We start from the raw sequence: 16,866 nt of genomic DNA, 5'->3' as shown, positions 1-16,866 counted from the left end.
ATTTTCCCCAGTGTTATCTGAATTTACACAGGAAAGAGCCACTCCCTCAGCTGAATTAAATTCCTAAAACCTCTTTGCCCTTGAAGAAAAATGGTGTCCCAAAAAAAATGGCAACAAACACTCCAGTTATGGAGGTCCATGGTGTATTTTGGTTTCTGTACATCACTACAATGTTTCTGAGTGTTTCACCAACCTCACATCCTGGCCTGAACTGGTGAACTAGTACATGGGTCTGTCTTTCAGACTATACGTAAGCTTTCAGAGCAGCTCACCTGAATTTCTTCACCTTTCAAAAATTTTGTCTTTAAAGTGCTTGGTCAGAGATTAATAAAATGAACATACCTCAAGCCTTTTCAGGATTAACACTTGGCCAAAACATTGCTGGAGGTCAGCAGTCAAACACTGGTTTGCAAAGATCTTCTCTACAGGATTTTTTTGTTTCCATTGATGGGTGTTCACATGAAAAGTTCTTATTCAAAAACAGCAGGCTCACATTTTCCAAAGCAGACTGAAAGTCACTTTAGTTTCAAAATGGAAGCTTAGAGACCCATTAGGTTGTAGAGCACTTCAAATATACCAACTGCTACATAAGAGCCAAGCATTGTTAAACTACTTATTCAACCTAGAACAGAGGCTGGAAGCCAGCTTTACCAAACCATGGGACTATGTTGGCATGGCCTCATATTTAGAAATACCAGAAGTGTCCACAAGCACACTGCTAGCCTTGCAGGGTCATGCACCCAGTGTGTGATAATATGTTCTGTACTCGATTCAGACCTGCATAAACTGCACACCTTGAAGACAGGATTCAAGCCAGAAGGGTTAGCAAATGAATTTGAAATAACTTGGAATATTTGCTATTTTACTAAATATTCCTGCTTTCAGCATGCATCTCATGCTGAATTTCAGCAAGCATTAAAACCAAGTAGTGTTTTGTTAGTATTTAGTTTCCTACTCCTTGAGAGTTCAAAATGTATTTTTAAGTTCAAGGCAGCTAGGTCTTTCTCTTTTTTTTTTTCCCATTTTATTTTGTATTTAAAACAAAAGCAAAATAAATCCAGACTTTTTCTACTCTCAACAAAAAGGGACTATTTTCTTGATACCTCCAAATTTTAGGACTGAATTAACACATGCAGTTTTTTCCTGTAAGAAGATTATTCAAAGTGGCAAGGCTTGATTCAGGTCTCATACAGATACAATCCAAAAGCAATTCCTTCACAGAGAATGAAAATTCTGAAAGTCAATCTCTTCACACAGTTTATACATTTTGGGTTTCATCCATGGGGCTCAAGTTGAAAGGCTCTGAGCAGGCCATAGAACACATATTTGCTTACTCTTTACCAAAAATCCACTAAGTTGAAGGCTATTGAAGGCTGCTGAAGCTGAATACCCAACAAATCACAGGCTAAAGCCTACAGAAGAAGAGGTCAGTTGCTGAAGTTGCTTCTTCTGTTGCTGAAGATCTACAGAAATCAAGCCCACCACTGTTCCCCAGGTGGTCCAGTCATCACTAAATTTAAATTCGTTTGAAAACAAGAAACCTAGATCAAGGACTCTGCTTCCTACAATCCTAGGACCTCCACAGTGTTTTACTATTTCCTTGTGATTGACAGCAGGCTACTAGCATAGAGCTTAAGACTTATTTAACACTTTCTTAGTACAAAGCAGCCTATTTAATTTTTGGGTTGTATTTGAACAGTGATTTCTCCATATATGTAGTAGTTTAGCACTCAAGAGCCACATTTACTCCTTAGGCTAAAACGCTGTCAGTTACACAGTAACACACCAACTTTACAAGTAACCCAGAATCAGCTTTTAACCAGTGTTCAAAAGGGCACTGCAAATGCAACACACAATGGTATTATTTCCATTCACAAACTCAGTAAGAGAAAAGAATCAGATGCTCAGAAATTAAAACTATTTTGAAATGGTAAAATTATAGCATGTTGCTAATTCCTCAGATGAAGATGAGTAGTATACAAAGTAACGACTCATCCTAGAAAGGCAAGGCAGAGGAGAAGAACACAGGAAGGTCAAATCTCTTCTGAATTTTTGACAGGGTTAATGAAAATCAGTAGTGTTTGGCAGGAATCTGTAAGAACCTAGACATTTCACTTTCCTTGATCACTGTAATTCTGTAACCTAGTCAGAAATAGTCCAAAATACAATTCAAGTTGACCTATAGAAGTGCATGAGCATTTTGGCCAGTTAAAACAAAACAAATAACCCATCCCATTTCAATAAGGTTACAAAAGAGCTTCCTCTTAATATCTAGGACACCATAAGTTGCCCGAGGCAGACTGTATCTTCATGTCCAAACGAATAGTTATTAGTTCTTGGGCTCAAAGAACTTGCAAATGAGGACACGTATTAAGCTGTTTTGCTAATATTCAAATAGTCTGAACCAAATAATCCTCTAGTTATAGTACCCTGATGACTGACTTACTTTCTCATTTCAAAAATGAATCCAGCTTTGAGCATTAATGAGGCACATAGATTTTACAAACCAACAGATATGGTAAGATAGTACCTATTAAAAACTGATACTAATAATAAAAGAAATCTCTTAATGAGGCTGAAAAAAAATGATGCCTGAAGGTTTAGGCAACTACTTAATTCTTTTGTTTGCTGGTTTTTAAGCTAGTTTTGTAAAATGACAGTAACACTTGTCTCAGTAAGACGTGCTATAAAAAACCCAACCTGTATGAAATGCAACCACAGTAGATCAGTGTGGTTATAAAACAGCAGCACAGCTCTTTACATTCTGCACTGTAATGTTTGGAGTTATAAAATGACGATGTTCTTATGAAGCCCAGGCAGCCAGTTTCTTCATTTCATCTTCATCCTCTGCTCTTTTCCTGGTCGATGCTGCAGATAAAGAGACAATAACCATCAACTAATGTAACAGTCAGAGCCATTTGCTGTGTTAGCATGAGGACTTGCACAGTGCTTTTCCATTTGAAGATCTCAGACCAATTTACTGAGCAGCAAGCTGAACATGAGTAAAGTAGGAATGAAGCTCATAAGAGATGGGACTATTTTGCCCCATTATTATTTCCTACAGAACCCTAAAGTTCCCAATATAGATCTGATGTCATTCCTACTGAAAGACACAAACAGAAAAAAACATTTAATTTCTAAAGCTTGTCACAGCCAGAAAAGGCCCACAGGAATGCTGTCAGTTCTCTCACCACTATGTAAATGAGCAAAAGTGACCTATCCTGGCCAGCTACACATCCTGCTACCTTTTCAAATAGTGCTGAGAGGTTCTGCACATGCAAGTCTCTGAATGAACTCACTCCATTTTAATGGGTGATGTCATTTATTAAACAGAGAAAGACATTCCTGAAATTGCTTTGCTCAGGTTTACATCAGTTTACTGCCTGTGTTCACAGCAACAGAAATTCCTAGCTCTGGATCAGGTCCCACACACACTTTGTATCCAAATCTATCACCCATCACCTGCATTCACTAAAGTAAAACCTCACCCAAACTGTCTCCATTTGCTGACCTGCAAACAAGATGCCCAAGAGCCCAGGTTCAACTCAGGCTGCCTCCTCCATCTGTGGGCTGTGCAGGGCATGACTGGCATCTCTCCAGCCACCAGTGGAACACTGGTACTGGGTCCAACACCTGCATGTGCACCTTTACAGCAGCCAGCTGGCTCCCACCTGAGGCAGCTGCAGGGCCAGGAGCCGCCCTCCTGAGGGGAACTGCAACTGCCACCCTCAGGGACTAAGAGTGGGAGAAGCACATAGGGGACCACAGCTTCAGTCCCTGTTCTGCAAGAGTCCCAGGTTCACTGTGTGACTGGGGAAGGTCACTATGCCTCACTCCATTGCAGCTTCCTCATCTTCAAAATCACGGGGGCAACGTGCATCTCCAATTAGAAGCATTACAGATCCATCAACTGGTCTGACTTTTTGCTGTTGCTGTGTAACAGTAAGCAGAGAGTTTCATAAAACATGAGCCATTTTTTCACAGCCTTGAACTATATAATTGTAACCAGCTCATCTTGCCTGAAGCAGCTTTACAAATGGATGAAGCAGAAAATTAAAATAGTGAGAAGCACATGGGGATGGTCTGGGTTTAATAAAAATGTCAACTGGCACAGCTGGATCTGGATCTGGAAGACAATGTATGAACTAATCATAAACTGCCAGACTGAATTTTCACTGTTTTCCTAAATCCTTTTTTTTTTTTTTTTTTTTTTTTTTTTACTGTTCTGCAACGGAGTTCAGTAGGTGAGGCCACAGTCTCAGCTTGAACATTTTAAATGACTTCTCAGGACTTAAATGACTTCTCAGGATCTGCCAAAACACTTCTCATAGTATCTGAGCTGAGCTGGTCTAGGTACCTGTTCTTCAGCAGAAACCATAAACAACCTGTGTCATATGTGTGCTGTCCTTAACATCAAGTATTTATAGTCTTTTACTAATGTCAGTACACAGCAAGTCTCTCAGCTGACAGTGAAAAGTGTAGTAAAAGTTGATTGCCTCTGGCTGAATTCAAAATGAACAGGAGAAGCTACAGAAAAATAAAACTACAGCTTAATACCAGGAATAAGCCTGTTCAGTAGAAAGAAAGCAAGGGAATGAAAATATGTCTTTAAACATGTACTTCCTGGTTACTCCTTCACTTCTAATTAAAATACCACTGGAAAATACCAAACCACTGCCCTGCAAAGCTGGATCTTTATGACATAAATATCTGGAATCTAGGTCAGACTCTAATTGAAAGAGACTAATTGCCAAAAAGAAGAGAAAAAAAGGCAAAAAAAGATCATTCCTCAATGATCTTACTATGTTTCAGTAGGAGATTCATCAGTATATGTGCAAGGTCAAGTTCCCCAAGTTTGTCACCCCAAACGTACAGAGAATTTGGTCCTAAATGCTTTCACAGAGCAAAATGGAATCCCACTCTGCTTTTTCTATTAAGCAGATACAAAAATAGGAAAAGGGATTTATAACATTTTTAAAGTTAAAATAGAGTCAAATGCATATCTGAAACCCTCTCTTCCTCTCCCCTTTCTCACAGCACGGCTTCATCATCAGAAATGTAAAATGGCAAGCAGGCATTTTACCAGGGCGAGAAGGCAGCGATGTGGACGGAACACTTGGCAACCTGACATCTCTCATTCCCTTGTTCAGTTCTTCTTGCTCCAGTTCTTCTAATTCTGCCATCAACTCATCCTAAATTCAAGGAAAACATTACTTACAAATACTGACAGTGATCACACACAAGGGCACATTTAACCACCGTGAAGCAAAGTACTACTGAAAAAACCAGTTTACACCTGAAAGGACATATGAACAGCATACTAAAGTGTAATTTTTACTAAGTATGAGCAATTAAGTAAACCTTAATTGAACATTGAAAATAGGACAATGACAGAAACAAGACAAGGAGTAGAATTAGAAACAAAACTAACAGCAGTACAATACATGCCAAAAAGGCAAATATGGGAGTAAAAAGCCTTTCTGCTGTCCTCAGGTTTGATCCAAGTCCAGACCCTGTACTCTTTAGTGGATTCTATCTTTAACATGCCATTTCTCCCATTTTAAAAGGCAAACACCTTCCACTGGTTATAAGGCAGACTGTCATTAAACATTACGCTTCAGGTCTATCATATAAGTCCAGGATAAGTGATTTCAAAGCAGCACTGGAATCAAAAGTGATCTCCTGGGTCCTGTTTTTCACTCTTGAAGTACACAGCATTCGTGAGCTTTTAGGTGCAGAGGCTGATTTGGACAGATGAGCTAATCATGCTAAAACTAAAAAGGCCATACGCTTTTTAAAAAAGCAAGGAACTTACTCCTTGGCTGAAGCCTCCCAAACAAAGGAAGCTAAGTGTTACATATTTGTAAAGAAATGGACCTTTGCCACATTGATAAAATGGTTCAAAAGAAACAACAGGCAAAAACGACTGGAGAGGTGCTGGGTAAGTGTCAAAAAAAGTTGTAAAGGAGGAGCTATTAGGTACTGAAATGGGCTTTGCCTACACGTTTATATTTTATCACCAGTGTAGAAGTTAAAATGAAAGTCGCATAGCCACCACAGGACTTTATATCTGAATTTACTTTCTCATGGTTTTATAATTTAAGGCAAACATACACTGTGTCAACCCAGGGAGAAGGAGCTCTTTTGTTTCTGTGCCTGTCTGAAGCAGGAGAAATCACATGCTTCCATGGTCTTGTTACAGCCATGGCACACATGTGAAAAGAAAATACATCCAAGTGCATGCAAAAAACATCCTTAAAAAAATTAAAATTAAATATTATCCTTCAACACAAACCACCTTATATCCCAGAAATTAAGTCATTGATTCTAGCACTCTTAAGGTGAGTAGCCTGCAAACCAGGTTTCCCAGTTACTGCCAAGTGGTTTAAGTATTAGGCTCCTATGCAAAAGCTGGTACATTGATGCTCCAAAGTGACAGGGGCTTATTTCTCAAACAGGAACAATGCACATCAGCTTCAACTGGTATCCCTTAGGAACTTCCAGGTCAATCTACACCATGCTTACTAAGCCCAGACTCCAAAAAGTTAAGCACTGTTAGAAGTAAGACACTCTACAGCTGTTTGGGGTGGCAGGATGTTTTTCAATTGTTTGAAGCTCAGGCCAAATCCCATTCCTTGTGCCAGTAATGACTAAACGTTTCTTGGAAAGTCTACTTACATTCAAAGTGGAAATACACGAAAACAGGTAATGGGAACAAAATACAAAGAATCATTCTTATTTTCAACAAATTAGAACTGTTGAATGAAACTTCCTCTTCCTCCCAACCAAGAAAATATGTGCAATATAGCATTTATGTTTTTCTTTGTTGCCCATTTGGACACACAGGAACAAATTAGTTTGGAATAGAGTGAATAGTTTGAGTATTCAGGACATTCTTCACATGATTCTTAGTGCTAGGCCATTTTGAAACAAAACTGAAAAACAAAACTGGTTGTGATAATGGGCTCGATACCCACCTCTGCATTCCACAGATTACAAGAATTTTGAGTAACATTGACCCTTGAGTCCTCAACCATTGCTGGATCAGAAATAAGTTACTTCCTCTTTAGATGTACAAAATCAAATCTGGGGGCACTGGATGAAAGCTACTGTAACAGGTCCTAAATATCTTGTGGGAGGTTCAGAAGAAAAGAGCTTTAGAATGAAAACTTATTGCTTTCAACAGGTATTACTTCTATCAGATCTACTTCTGTGCTCTGGGCAATAGGGAGAGGACCTGCATCTCCAAGCACCAAAAACAACCTTAAAAAATGGTCAAAATATTCAGAATTATAAACAGCAGCCAGTCTATGACATAAGGACATGCACTTAAGTCAAATGGATGTCTATTTGGAGCAACAAAAAATTATATGTTTCAGTGTCCACAAATTACATGTTTTAGAGACCTTCATCCAAGGCTCAAATAAGGACAATAATTACAGGAGTGCAGTTACAAATGCTTTTCTTAAAATTTATATCAAAATAAAAATATTTTTTATATTTTTACATTTTAAGATTTTTATTTGCTACATTATATATTTTATATATAATAGTTTTGATTAATTTTTAATAGTTACATTAAAATTATGCAATTGTCCTAGTTAGGGTAAGCTAGAACCAGTGAATTTCACCTCCACATTTTTTGAGAAACAAACCACTGCACAGCAAATATGGAGTAAAAACTCACAGCCTGAAGTACTAACCTCGTCAAACTCATCACCAAAGGTGGCTCGGCTGGAGATAGCATCTGAAATTTCCTGAGCAACATCTTGCTGTTCAGTGATATCTTGCATCAAATCATCAATTTTGTTCAAATCCCTGGCAAGGTAACATGGAAACATTTTTTTAAAGATATATCATTCAAATCCTACAGAACAAACTCACTTGAACAGACCCTATTTGTTTTTATGCCCATGACTCTATAAACAGCAGAATTCACAGGGAATAATTTTCCTCATCTAAACCCAGTCCAGCTACTTCCATGATGGGATTATAACAAAAGTCAAACTGCAGCAGCTCTGTCTCTCCCTCGCTGTGCTCCTCACACCTCTGCCAGCCAGTCACAGCCCATGGGCAGATCCCCAAGATCAGTGTCTCTCTACAGGCCTCTTGGTACTTACAGGGGGTTTATAAGAAAGATGGGGACAAGTATTTACATGGCTTGTTGTGAAGGGCAGAGGGTAACAGCTTTAATCCAAAAGAGGGTCAATTTATATTTGATTCAAGGAAGCAGTTTTTTACAATGAGGGTGGTGAAGCACCAGCACAGGTTGCCAGAAATGGTGAATCCCCATCACTAGAAACATCCGAGGTCAGGTTGGATGGAGTCTGAGCAACCTGATCCAGTTGAAGATGTTCCTATTCACTGCAGGGTGTTTGGACAGGATTATCTTTAAAAGTCCCTTTGAACCCAACTATTCTATGATTTCATGGATCTTTTTTGATGTTAAGCTTTCACCAGAACTGGGGGGAACTTAACAGAATTGTACCCCATTTAAGGGTTTCCTCTTATTGTTAGCTTCATTATTGTTTCAATTCCTGTTTATTTCTCCCAGAACAACCTTTCTGATTTAACTCTGTTTATTCAGGCAGAAAAACACCCCTTGAAACAATATAGCACATATGAAAAAAAAAAATTAATCATTTCTTATGCGGGGTGGGGGGAGAAGGGGGTGGATCTAATTAGTACTTTGAATCCTACACTCCAGCTTATGGATTCTGAGAAAAAGAGTCCACCTAGTTTCTATTGACTAGATTTTCTTCTAGACAAACCAAGGGCAGAGACTGCCTCCACTGCCAAGACAGACTTAAGAAAACAGATCTCACTAGTTAAGTGAACTTCCTTTTAAATGTATTGTTAGGAAAAGATGTTTTGCTGCCAAATATAACACTATAACACTATTAGCTTTCTTGACATTCAATACGCAAACCAAATACGAAGTCAAAACTATCTAACTTGATACAACAGTCTGTGTGATAGAATAATTTGAAAGTGATTAATAAATTCAACTTGGAAGCTACTAGAAAACACTTACATATTTTCATGTACTTTTTTCATAGCTTGTGCAGCATAACCCATATTCTTGAGCACTTCTGTGTTGGTATGAGAATTTTCCAATGCCTCTCTCTGGAATTCAATGGTCGAAAGTGTCCCATCAATTTGATTCAACTGTTTCTCATATCTCTTTTTTCTCTTCAGTGCTTGTAAGGCAGCTGGAATGGGAAGAGGCAAAGTGCACCGTGTGTTTTCATAGCAAATGCAAGGACAAGTAGCTCAGCACCAAGCTGACCTGCAGAATTTATAATTCTCACCCTCCTACCTTACTGTGAGGGAGACAAACTTTGACCACACCAGATCGGCAGCCTGTTAATCACCAACAGGCTGTTGCATGAACATGGTGGGAAGCCTCTTTTAGATTAACTCCTTTTAGCACCACAAGGAAAAGCAGCTTCTTCCTCCACTGTGGGAGATCTTGAACTCCATCCTGTGCACACAGGCAAGGCAGGGGAGATGGGAAGGAAAAAGAAAAACATCAGAGAGAAGTCAGAAGGGAGGAAACAGAGGAGAGAAGAAAAGAATAAGCTGCAAAATGCAAGTAAAACCTAAGGAAGACAGTGCAAGAAGATCTGCCATGATAACCTCAACTCCACCAATGGCCCTTTCTACACTTTGTCTCAGCAGGAATAATTGTGCTGTGCAACCGAGGGCCCAAATGGCCCAGCCAGGCAGATGGGTTAGATCAGAGAAGGATTTGCATTTTTTCAGCTTTTAGCTCACCTATTTCTTACAATCACTTAGGAACATGATCTTTAAACTTTAGAATTTGAGAACATAAAGAACTTTGTAGACACAGCCACAGTCAAATCCAGCTACATCCTATTACCTTTGTAAATTGTCGAGATTAGTCTTTTATATTCACTAAGTTATGAGCAATGTACTCTGCCCAGAGTAAATCATTACCAGAATAAATGCACGTGACAAGCATGAGGAGAAAAGAACTTTCTCTTGGCCTCAGGGTGTGGAACACACACAATTTTGCCACAAGCATTTCTTGATGACAATCCTTTCCAAACTGCACGTGTGCCAGGCAAAAAAACCCCACCAAACGAAACTAAGAGACCAAGTTAACCCATTGTTTGGTTTCTTTCAATGCTATTAGCACTCCATTCCCTTCCTTGTCTCCTACATTTAATTTTTTTAACAGATTTAGAGCCTGCAAACACCAGCAGCCCTGCAGCCCCCCAAACTCAACCAACAGCAGCAGCTACTATTGCAATCCTGTTAAAACTGTCCATGTGCAATAACACTGAACCTTGACACTGGGGTACACAACTTTTCAAATGAAATCAGGATTCCCCCAAGGAGGGCACCAAGATTCATGGTGTGTAACAGCACACCAAAAAAATTAATGTTTTGTTGACAAATGCTTGAATCAACATGATCAAAATTGCTCATCATGAGCTGCACAAGGACATTCACACAGGCTAAGATGCCTTCCACCACCTGCAGTGAGATGTTTCAGGACAGCAAACCGCAATCCCAACAGATGAATCATGTCATTCAAATCCAAGATTTCCCCAGGTTTTGAGGGATGGTTCAAAGATCATGCATATTCTGCAGAAGTTGCACAAACACCAGACGATGTCGTGCACACGGCAAATGTAAGAATCGTAAAATTCTCATTGGCAATTCTAAAATACTTAATTTTTGTTTAATCCCAAATAATCTTTACCTACTTATTATTTCCCTACATTTAGTATTGGTAGAGTTAAGACACCAGCCACTTCCTTTCTTAGCTTCCATTGGATGAAATTTGATCCTGGATTCTTAGGTTAGGAAGCTGGAGGTTCCAGACAAACATAACACCAGCTGGGCCAGAGAGGACTCTGAGGCCCTGTGGATTGAGGAGCACTAACAAGCTGATGCAGAAAGACTTCAGCTGGAGCAAGCATCTACCATGGGGCAGTCTTTCTAGCCAGTGTTCTTCAGAAATGGGACTCTGCAATGGTGCTGTTATTATTGGCTGCTCACTGAGAAAATGGATTTCCTCAGTTACTCACAAAGCAGTTGTTTTCAAAATCCTGAAGATCATTTAATTAAACCACACCCAAATCAAGAAAACACAGGAGACGCTAAACTCTTTGTTACTTCAGCTATTCATAAAGAGCTTTTCCTAATTATTGTGGTGCAATATATGATCTTCCTTTTCTTTAGTTTTACTAATGACTTCTGAACAAAGCACTTCATAAGAAATAAATTCATACCCCTTCCTTACCAACCCAAGCACTATAAATTCTCACACCACATTTTATGATCTTCTTTATTTGTGTTAAATGAATGTCCTTTATTGCAGAATATTTTGCTTCAGTAGCTCCTATCACTAATTTATAATTTAAGGATAATTTCCTTGTTATTTGAAATCTATTCTTCTGTGGTTTACAAAGCACCTAGAACTTTTAATGCTTTTCTACTACACATTACAAGCACTTTTAAATTTGCGTGCAAGTCTTACAGGATTAAAATGCTTCTGCTCTTTAATGCTACCACATTCTAACTACCAAACTAGAAAAGAATGTATCTATTAAAATATAATGAAATTGAGCAGAGAACACAAACTCACTTCACTGAAGGTCTAAGAATGGCACTGAAAAATGGTGTTCCCCATTCCAAACATCTCAAAGAAGGAAGACAGCCTGGGGAGGATGAGTATGAGCAGAGATAGAGTCTGAGGAAGCAAATATAATTAACAGCAATTCATTCAGGAAGAGGTGGAGGGCTTCTCCGGGAAAAAAAAAAAAAAAAAAAAAAAACAAAAACAAAAGCGGCCTCATATACTTTTGTGCTCCAAAGAAGTCAATTCAACTCCTGAATTTTATAATGGTCAGCAGTTGGCTGGTCTTTAGTACATTTCCTGTACTCCTGAGTCCAGGAAGCAGGACACAGCTCAACAGATTAGGAACTTTTTAATATGAGCTTTTATTTTATAGTCAAGGTGTTTGGAACAAAAGAAGACTATTATGTCAGTTTAAGCTTGCATATTAATGAACTCCTTTTATTAACATACAGAAGGGCACTTTTCCAATATCGCTACAATGCTGACATTTCATTAAGGAAGCAGAAATGGCCAGCTGGGCAATAAGAATCCTGGCCACACTGAATATCCAGATTTTAAAAGGAAAAACAGAAGTAATGACATAGGAAGAGTTGTGGCACCCTTCTCATGATTTCATGACAGATCAGACGGAAAAGCAACAGTACAGCAATACCACTTTTACCTGTCAAGCCCACCACCAACACCCATCAGTACAGAAAACACCAATGATCTCTTCATCTTCTGAAGCAGAAATAAAACAATTGTCTAATAATCCTTATAATTCCCATGAGGAAACTACTTAAGTAGGAAAAGAGTGTTTCTTCTGAAGACGTAACACCACTGTGAAAATATCAGGTCTCACTCTTGGATACAGTTCACAAACCTTCACCTCAGGCCTCCAAGGGATTCATGAACAGTAGCTTCTGATCTTCCTCACTCCAGGGACAACTGAAGGCAGTGCTGCTGAGGCCATGAAAATCATAGGACCCTCATTAGGCTCATTATCAGCACCTCATGTCCTTAAAGCCTTGTGGAGGAAGCCACAGGCAGTTACAACTGAGGAGCTAAATCAAGAACAATAATGAGCTGGACCAGTTATAAGTATTCCAGCTCATGGCAAGACACTTGAAATGTGGTACTGAAAGTCAGAGAACAATCACTGTAACTCACAGAGCAAAGACACACCAAGGGCTTATCTTTATGTTCCTGCCAGAAACCCTCATGTCCCACAGCCTGCTGTAGGCATGACTGACCTGTCTATCATAGCACACAACCACCACATCATTGTTTGGCTTCCACAGCCTCCTGGTTACACCTAACTCACTGGAAAGGAATGCCACACGACTACATAAGCCCTGCCCAAACATAACACGCAGCATATCTGGCAGCATCTAGTTGTGAAACCCTCCCTGTTATTCCCTCTTTCTTCACAGGTTTTGTCCTCATTAGTACTATGTGGCTCTTTATGGTTAAGATTAAATCCTATTCTGGACAGCTTATCTTAACTTTATTATTTTTATTATGTTTTTCAATATTTTTATGATCTGTGAAAGACACCAGGCTGAAACAACACACATTCATGCGTATGTTATTTTCACAATTACAGGCACAATTCAGAAAATACATTCCCTTTTAAACAAAGTTCTCAAATATTCAGTATCACCTCCTGTTCTTTAAATTCTCTTCTGTGTCCTTCAAAATAATGGAGAAGAAAAGCCAATATGTAGATGGAGTTGGTAGCTATGCACTGGTTGAAACTGAGAAACCCTCAAAAAGTACAGCAAGACATTAAAAAAGCATTTGTTCTGGGAATGGAGAGCCATTAGAAGTCAGTGCTAACTCTGAAAAAAAATATTGCTTCTCATGACATAACCTCTTCAGGAGGAATTTCAGCAAACAAAAAACCCAGAAGTGGTTTAGTTACAAACAGATATTAATGGGAAATGCTGGAAATGTAATCACCTCAAAAGTATAGCTAATTTCAGATAAGGTACAGGAACTGCAGAGATACTTCATAAAGGAAAAGCCAGAAGTATTTCAGTGGTGTTTCACATCAATGGCATAGCTAACACATTACAGCTTTTAAATCAAGTTAAGCCTGATGTCACATGAAACCCATTCAAGAGTCATATGAAGTCATGAGAAATTGCTGGTGCTTGAATCTCCTCTCACTTGTGTTGGTGCAACTGGCTCAGACTCATGCACCTAAAAATCAAGTGAGATCATGCTAACTTGGTGCATTTTCTATCCCTAGATACATCTTGCTCCAGTTGCAGACAATCTCATTTCAGTTTCCATAGGCTTCTGCACAGATGCAATGAAGAAAAAAAACTACATTAAAATTACCAGTGATGTCCCTCTGAAACACTCACTTCAACAAGGCAATGTAGGTTAAAATCTTTATTCTCTCATTTGTGTTTATGTTTACATAATGTTAGAAAAAGATGGTGGTTAGCGCAGATTTTCTCTGAGCTACACAGTACTGTACACTAGCTAATATGCTATCAATGTAAATCAACAGTAATTAAACTGTAAAGCAACTGACATATCAAATGAAGACATATTATCGGGGACTTAAGTTCACTGACTATTTTGCTAAATTTAAGCACTTTGGCACTGCAAGGTTGTATTTTAAACAACATATGGTTCATATTGTTTCTCCTCTGACTGTACTTAGGTTGTCCCATTTTGGTTTTAGAACCATTTTTGGCATGAATAAAAACTGCCATACTGCACTTTTAGCCCTATTCTTGTCTTTTTACTTTCTTAACTGTTGGTCCCTGAGCAAATGACAAAATAAAAGGCAGTTATTTTTAACCATGATCAGCTCAACAGTACAGTTTGCAATATGACTCCGTGAATAATTTCATGGATAAAAACCTAGGGTGATTGCACATTGGGCACTGCAGTGGAAACAACGACCTGGGAGAAAAGTGTCAGATATCAAATGCTGTGTGCCTGATGCAAAAAGGCAACACACACCTGAAACCACTATCAACCAGCTGAGTTAAAGAACAAGCAGATCCACCTTTTCTCAACAAATTCTCATTCCTGTCTGTGCCCCACTCTCTCCTTCACAGGTTCACAAACACTTATGTAGCTACCAGGTCAACTGGATAAGTGGCACTTAAATCATCCTGGGTAAAAAAATAACTCAGGCAAAGAAAAACACAATATTTTACCATATTCAGCTTTCTGAAACACACCCTTCAGGGAGCTCTGCTAAGGGAAAGGAAGGGAGCAGCACAAGGTCAGAGCAAGGCAGGAAATGGTTCTTTCTGCAAATGTGTCAGCTTATAGTTCAGGTTTGGGATGAAGTTCCAGAGCAGCATGTCTGGATTTAACCAGGAATTGCTACAGCCATAGGAACCAACCTGTTTTCTTGCACCAGCTCTGCAGCTCAGGCTTTTGCACAATAAATTCAGCCCCAGGAGCCACCTGGCCACTTTGTCCCATAGCAAATTAGGTCCCAGCTGGATCACCTTCCTGAACTAGCTCACTGTGACAGTACAGAGGTGCCAGTACCTGGACAAGGGACCAAGAGACACTCCAGCTGAAGTCAGGGATGTAGAGACTGTGACAGCTTCTATCCTCTTGAGCAGCTGGCTCAATTGAGCTCCCAACTAACTTTACTCCCCTGACTGTGCCTTCAAATCTGTCCCATCTTGACCCACGATTTTAAATCTATTTTAACTAAAAGTTAGTTAACATGCCTTTTTCTAATAATTATTAAATGCTTAAGTATTACAAATACATTAAAGGGCTAACCAGGATGCCTCTCCACACAAATTCAAAGTTATGGGGCATTATTTTTTAAATTACTGAGTAACAGAACAAGTGGGCAAAAGATCTACTTTCTTGTTACATCACAGATCTTTAATTCAAAATGCTCTTCTTCTGTTTTGAAGCATTTAAATTAAAATACAGCTCAGAGTAGACAAACAGGCCTCCATGTGAATTCAGGAAGTAATTAACTTATTTCTCTGAGGCCTGTATATCCCTAAGACACTGACTACCATCATATGCTTCCCAGGGATGACAACGTCAGTATACACAGGATCCAGGCCACCTGACCCCTTAGCTTCCTCTCCTTTGTAGCCAGCAGCATCCCAGAGCAGTAGTCACTAACTAATGCTCTAAGCTATCATTCTTTTTCTGGTTGCACATATACTTCTTACATGATTTGGACAGAGCATTGCATCACTTTGTTCCTCAGCTGTCAGCAATGGGGATAATGTACATTTACTCATGAATATACAGGAGATCTGCACATCCTTCATCTCGTTCAGCCAATGCTAAGCCCCCAAAACAGTGATTGCCTCCCCTCGCTGAAGAGCAGTACTTTGCCCTCCGTTTATCCAGCCAGCAGACAGTAAAATTTGTGAGGAATAACAAATTCCCATCCCACTATATGAATCCACACGTCATTAAACAGTAATAGATGCCAAAGACCCAAACCCACCATCCCGCCCCGGGTGTGGTGACCCTCAGCGGGAGCCCACAGCCGAACCACACCGCACCTGCGGAGCCAGGTGACCCAGCCACAGCCCCGGCGGGATTCGCGTCCCTGCCGTACCCAGGGCGCTCCGGCCCCGGGATTTAATCGCGCGGGGCCCGGCCCGCACTCACCTCGCTTGTTCTTGGTGCCGTGCTGCCGGGCTACCGCCAGCTCCCGCTCGATCCGCGTCTCCAGGTACTCCTGCTTCTTGCTGAGCATCTCCTCCGTCTCTCGCAGCCGGGCCAGCGCCTCCTGCGGCGAGGGACCCCCGCGGCCCTTGGAGGCGGCCGAGCCGCCCCCCTTGAAAAACTTGGAGATCTTGCTCATGGCGGCGATCCCGGCTCGGCACCCGCCGACGGAAAGCTCTGGCCAGCCCGGTCCTCAGGAGCCTCCCCGCCCGGCACACGCCGTGACAGCACTTCCCGAGCCCGCGGACGGCGGCGGCGCGGCACCTGGCGGCGGGGCGGGCCCGGGGGCGGCTCCGCCGAGGCCGAGCTGCCGCTGCCCTCCGCCGGCGCCGGCAGAGCGGCGGGAGGAGCCGGCGAGCTCCGCGGGCAGCCGCAGGGTCTGGGCCCGGCGCTGAGGCGGCGGCTGCCGAGTTTGTGCTTTCCCCGTACTTTTCCCCATGTCATAGAATTGCAGAATGCATAGTGGGTCATCTGGTCCAACCTTCCTGCTCACGCAGGGTCATCCTAGAGCACATGGCCCAGGATTGCATCTAGGCGGCTCAGCATCCCCAGGGAGGGAGACTGCCAACCTCTCTGGGCAACTTGTT

At 40.7% G+C, this 16,866-nt stretch overlaps 1 protein-coding gene across 1 annotated transcript; it reads right to left on the bottom strand.

The window, feature by feature from the left end:
- Positions 1-275: 275 nt before the first annotated feature.
- CHMP4C (charged multivesicular body protein 4C) lies at positions 276-16,750 on the bottom strand. Its single transcript, XM_066332742.1, is given in 8 exon segments — positions 276-2,868; positions 5,084-5,192; positions 7,704-7,818; positions 9,035-9,212; positions 16,223-16,436; positions 16,438-16,661; positions 16,664-16,717; positions 16,720-16,750. Coding segments are annotated over 8 exon segments (990 nt in total). The 3' UTR covers positions 276-2,803.
- Between the last annotated feature and the right edge of the window lie 116 nt (positions 16,751-16,866).

Source organism: Sylvia atricapilla, chromosome 1, assembly GCF_009819655.1.
Source record: "Sylvia atricapilla isolate bSylAtr1 chromosome 1, bSylAtr1.pri, whole genome shotgun sequence".
Lineage (NCBI taxonomy): Eukaryota > Metazoa > Chordata > Aves > Passeriformes > Sylviidae > Sylvia > Sylvia atricapilla.
This window is presented reverse-complemented; position numbering and strand designations above follow the sequence as displayed.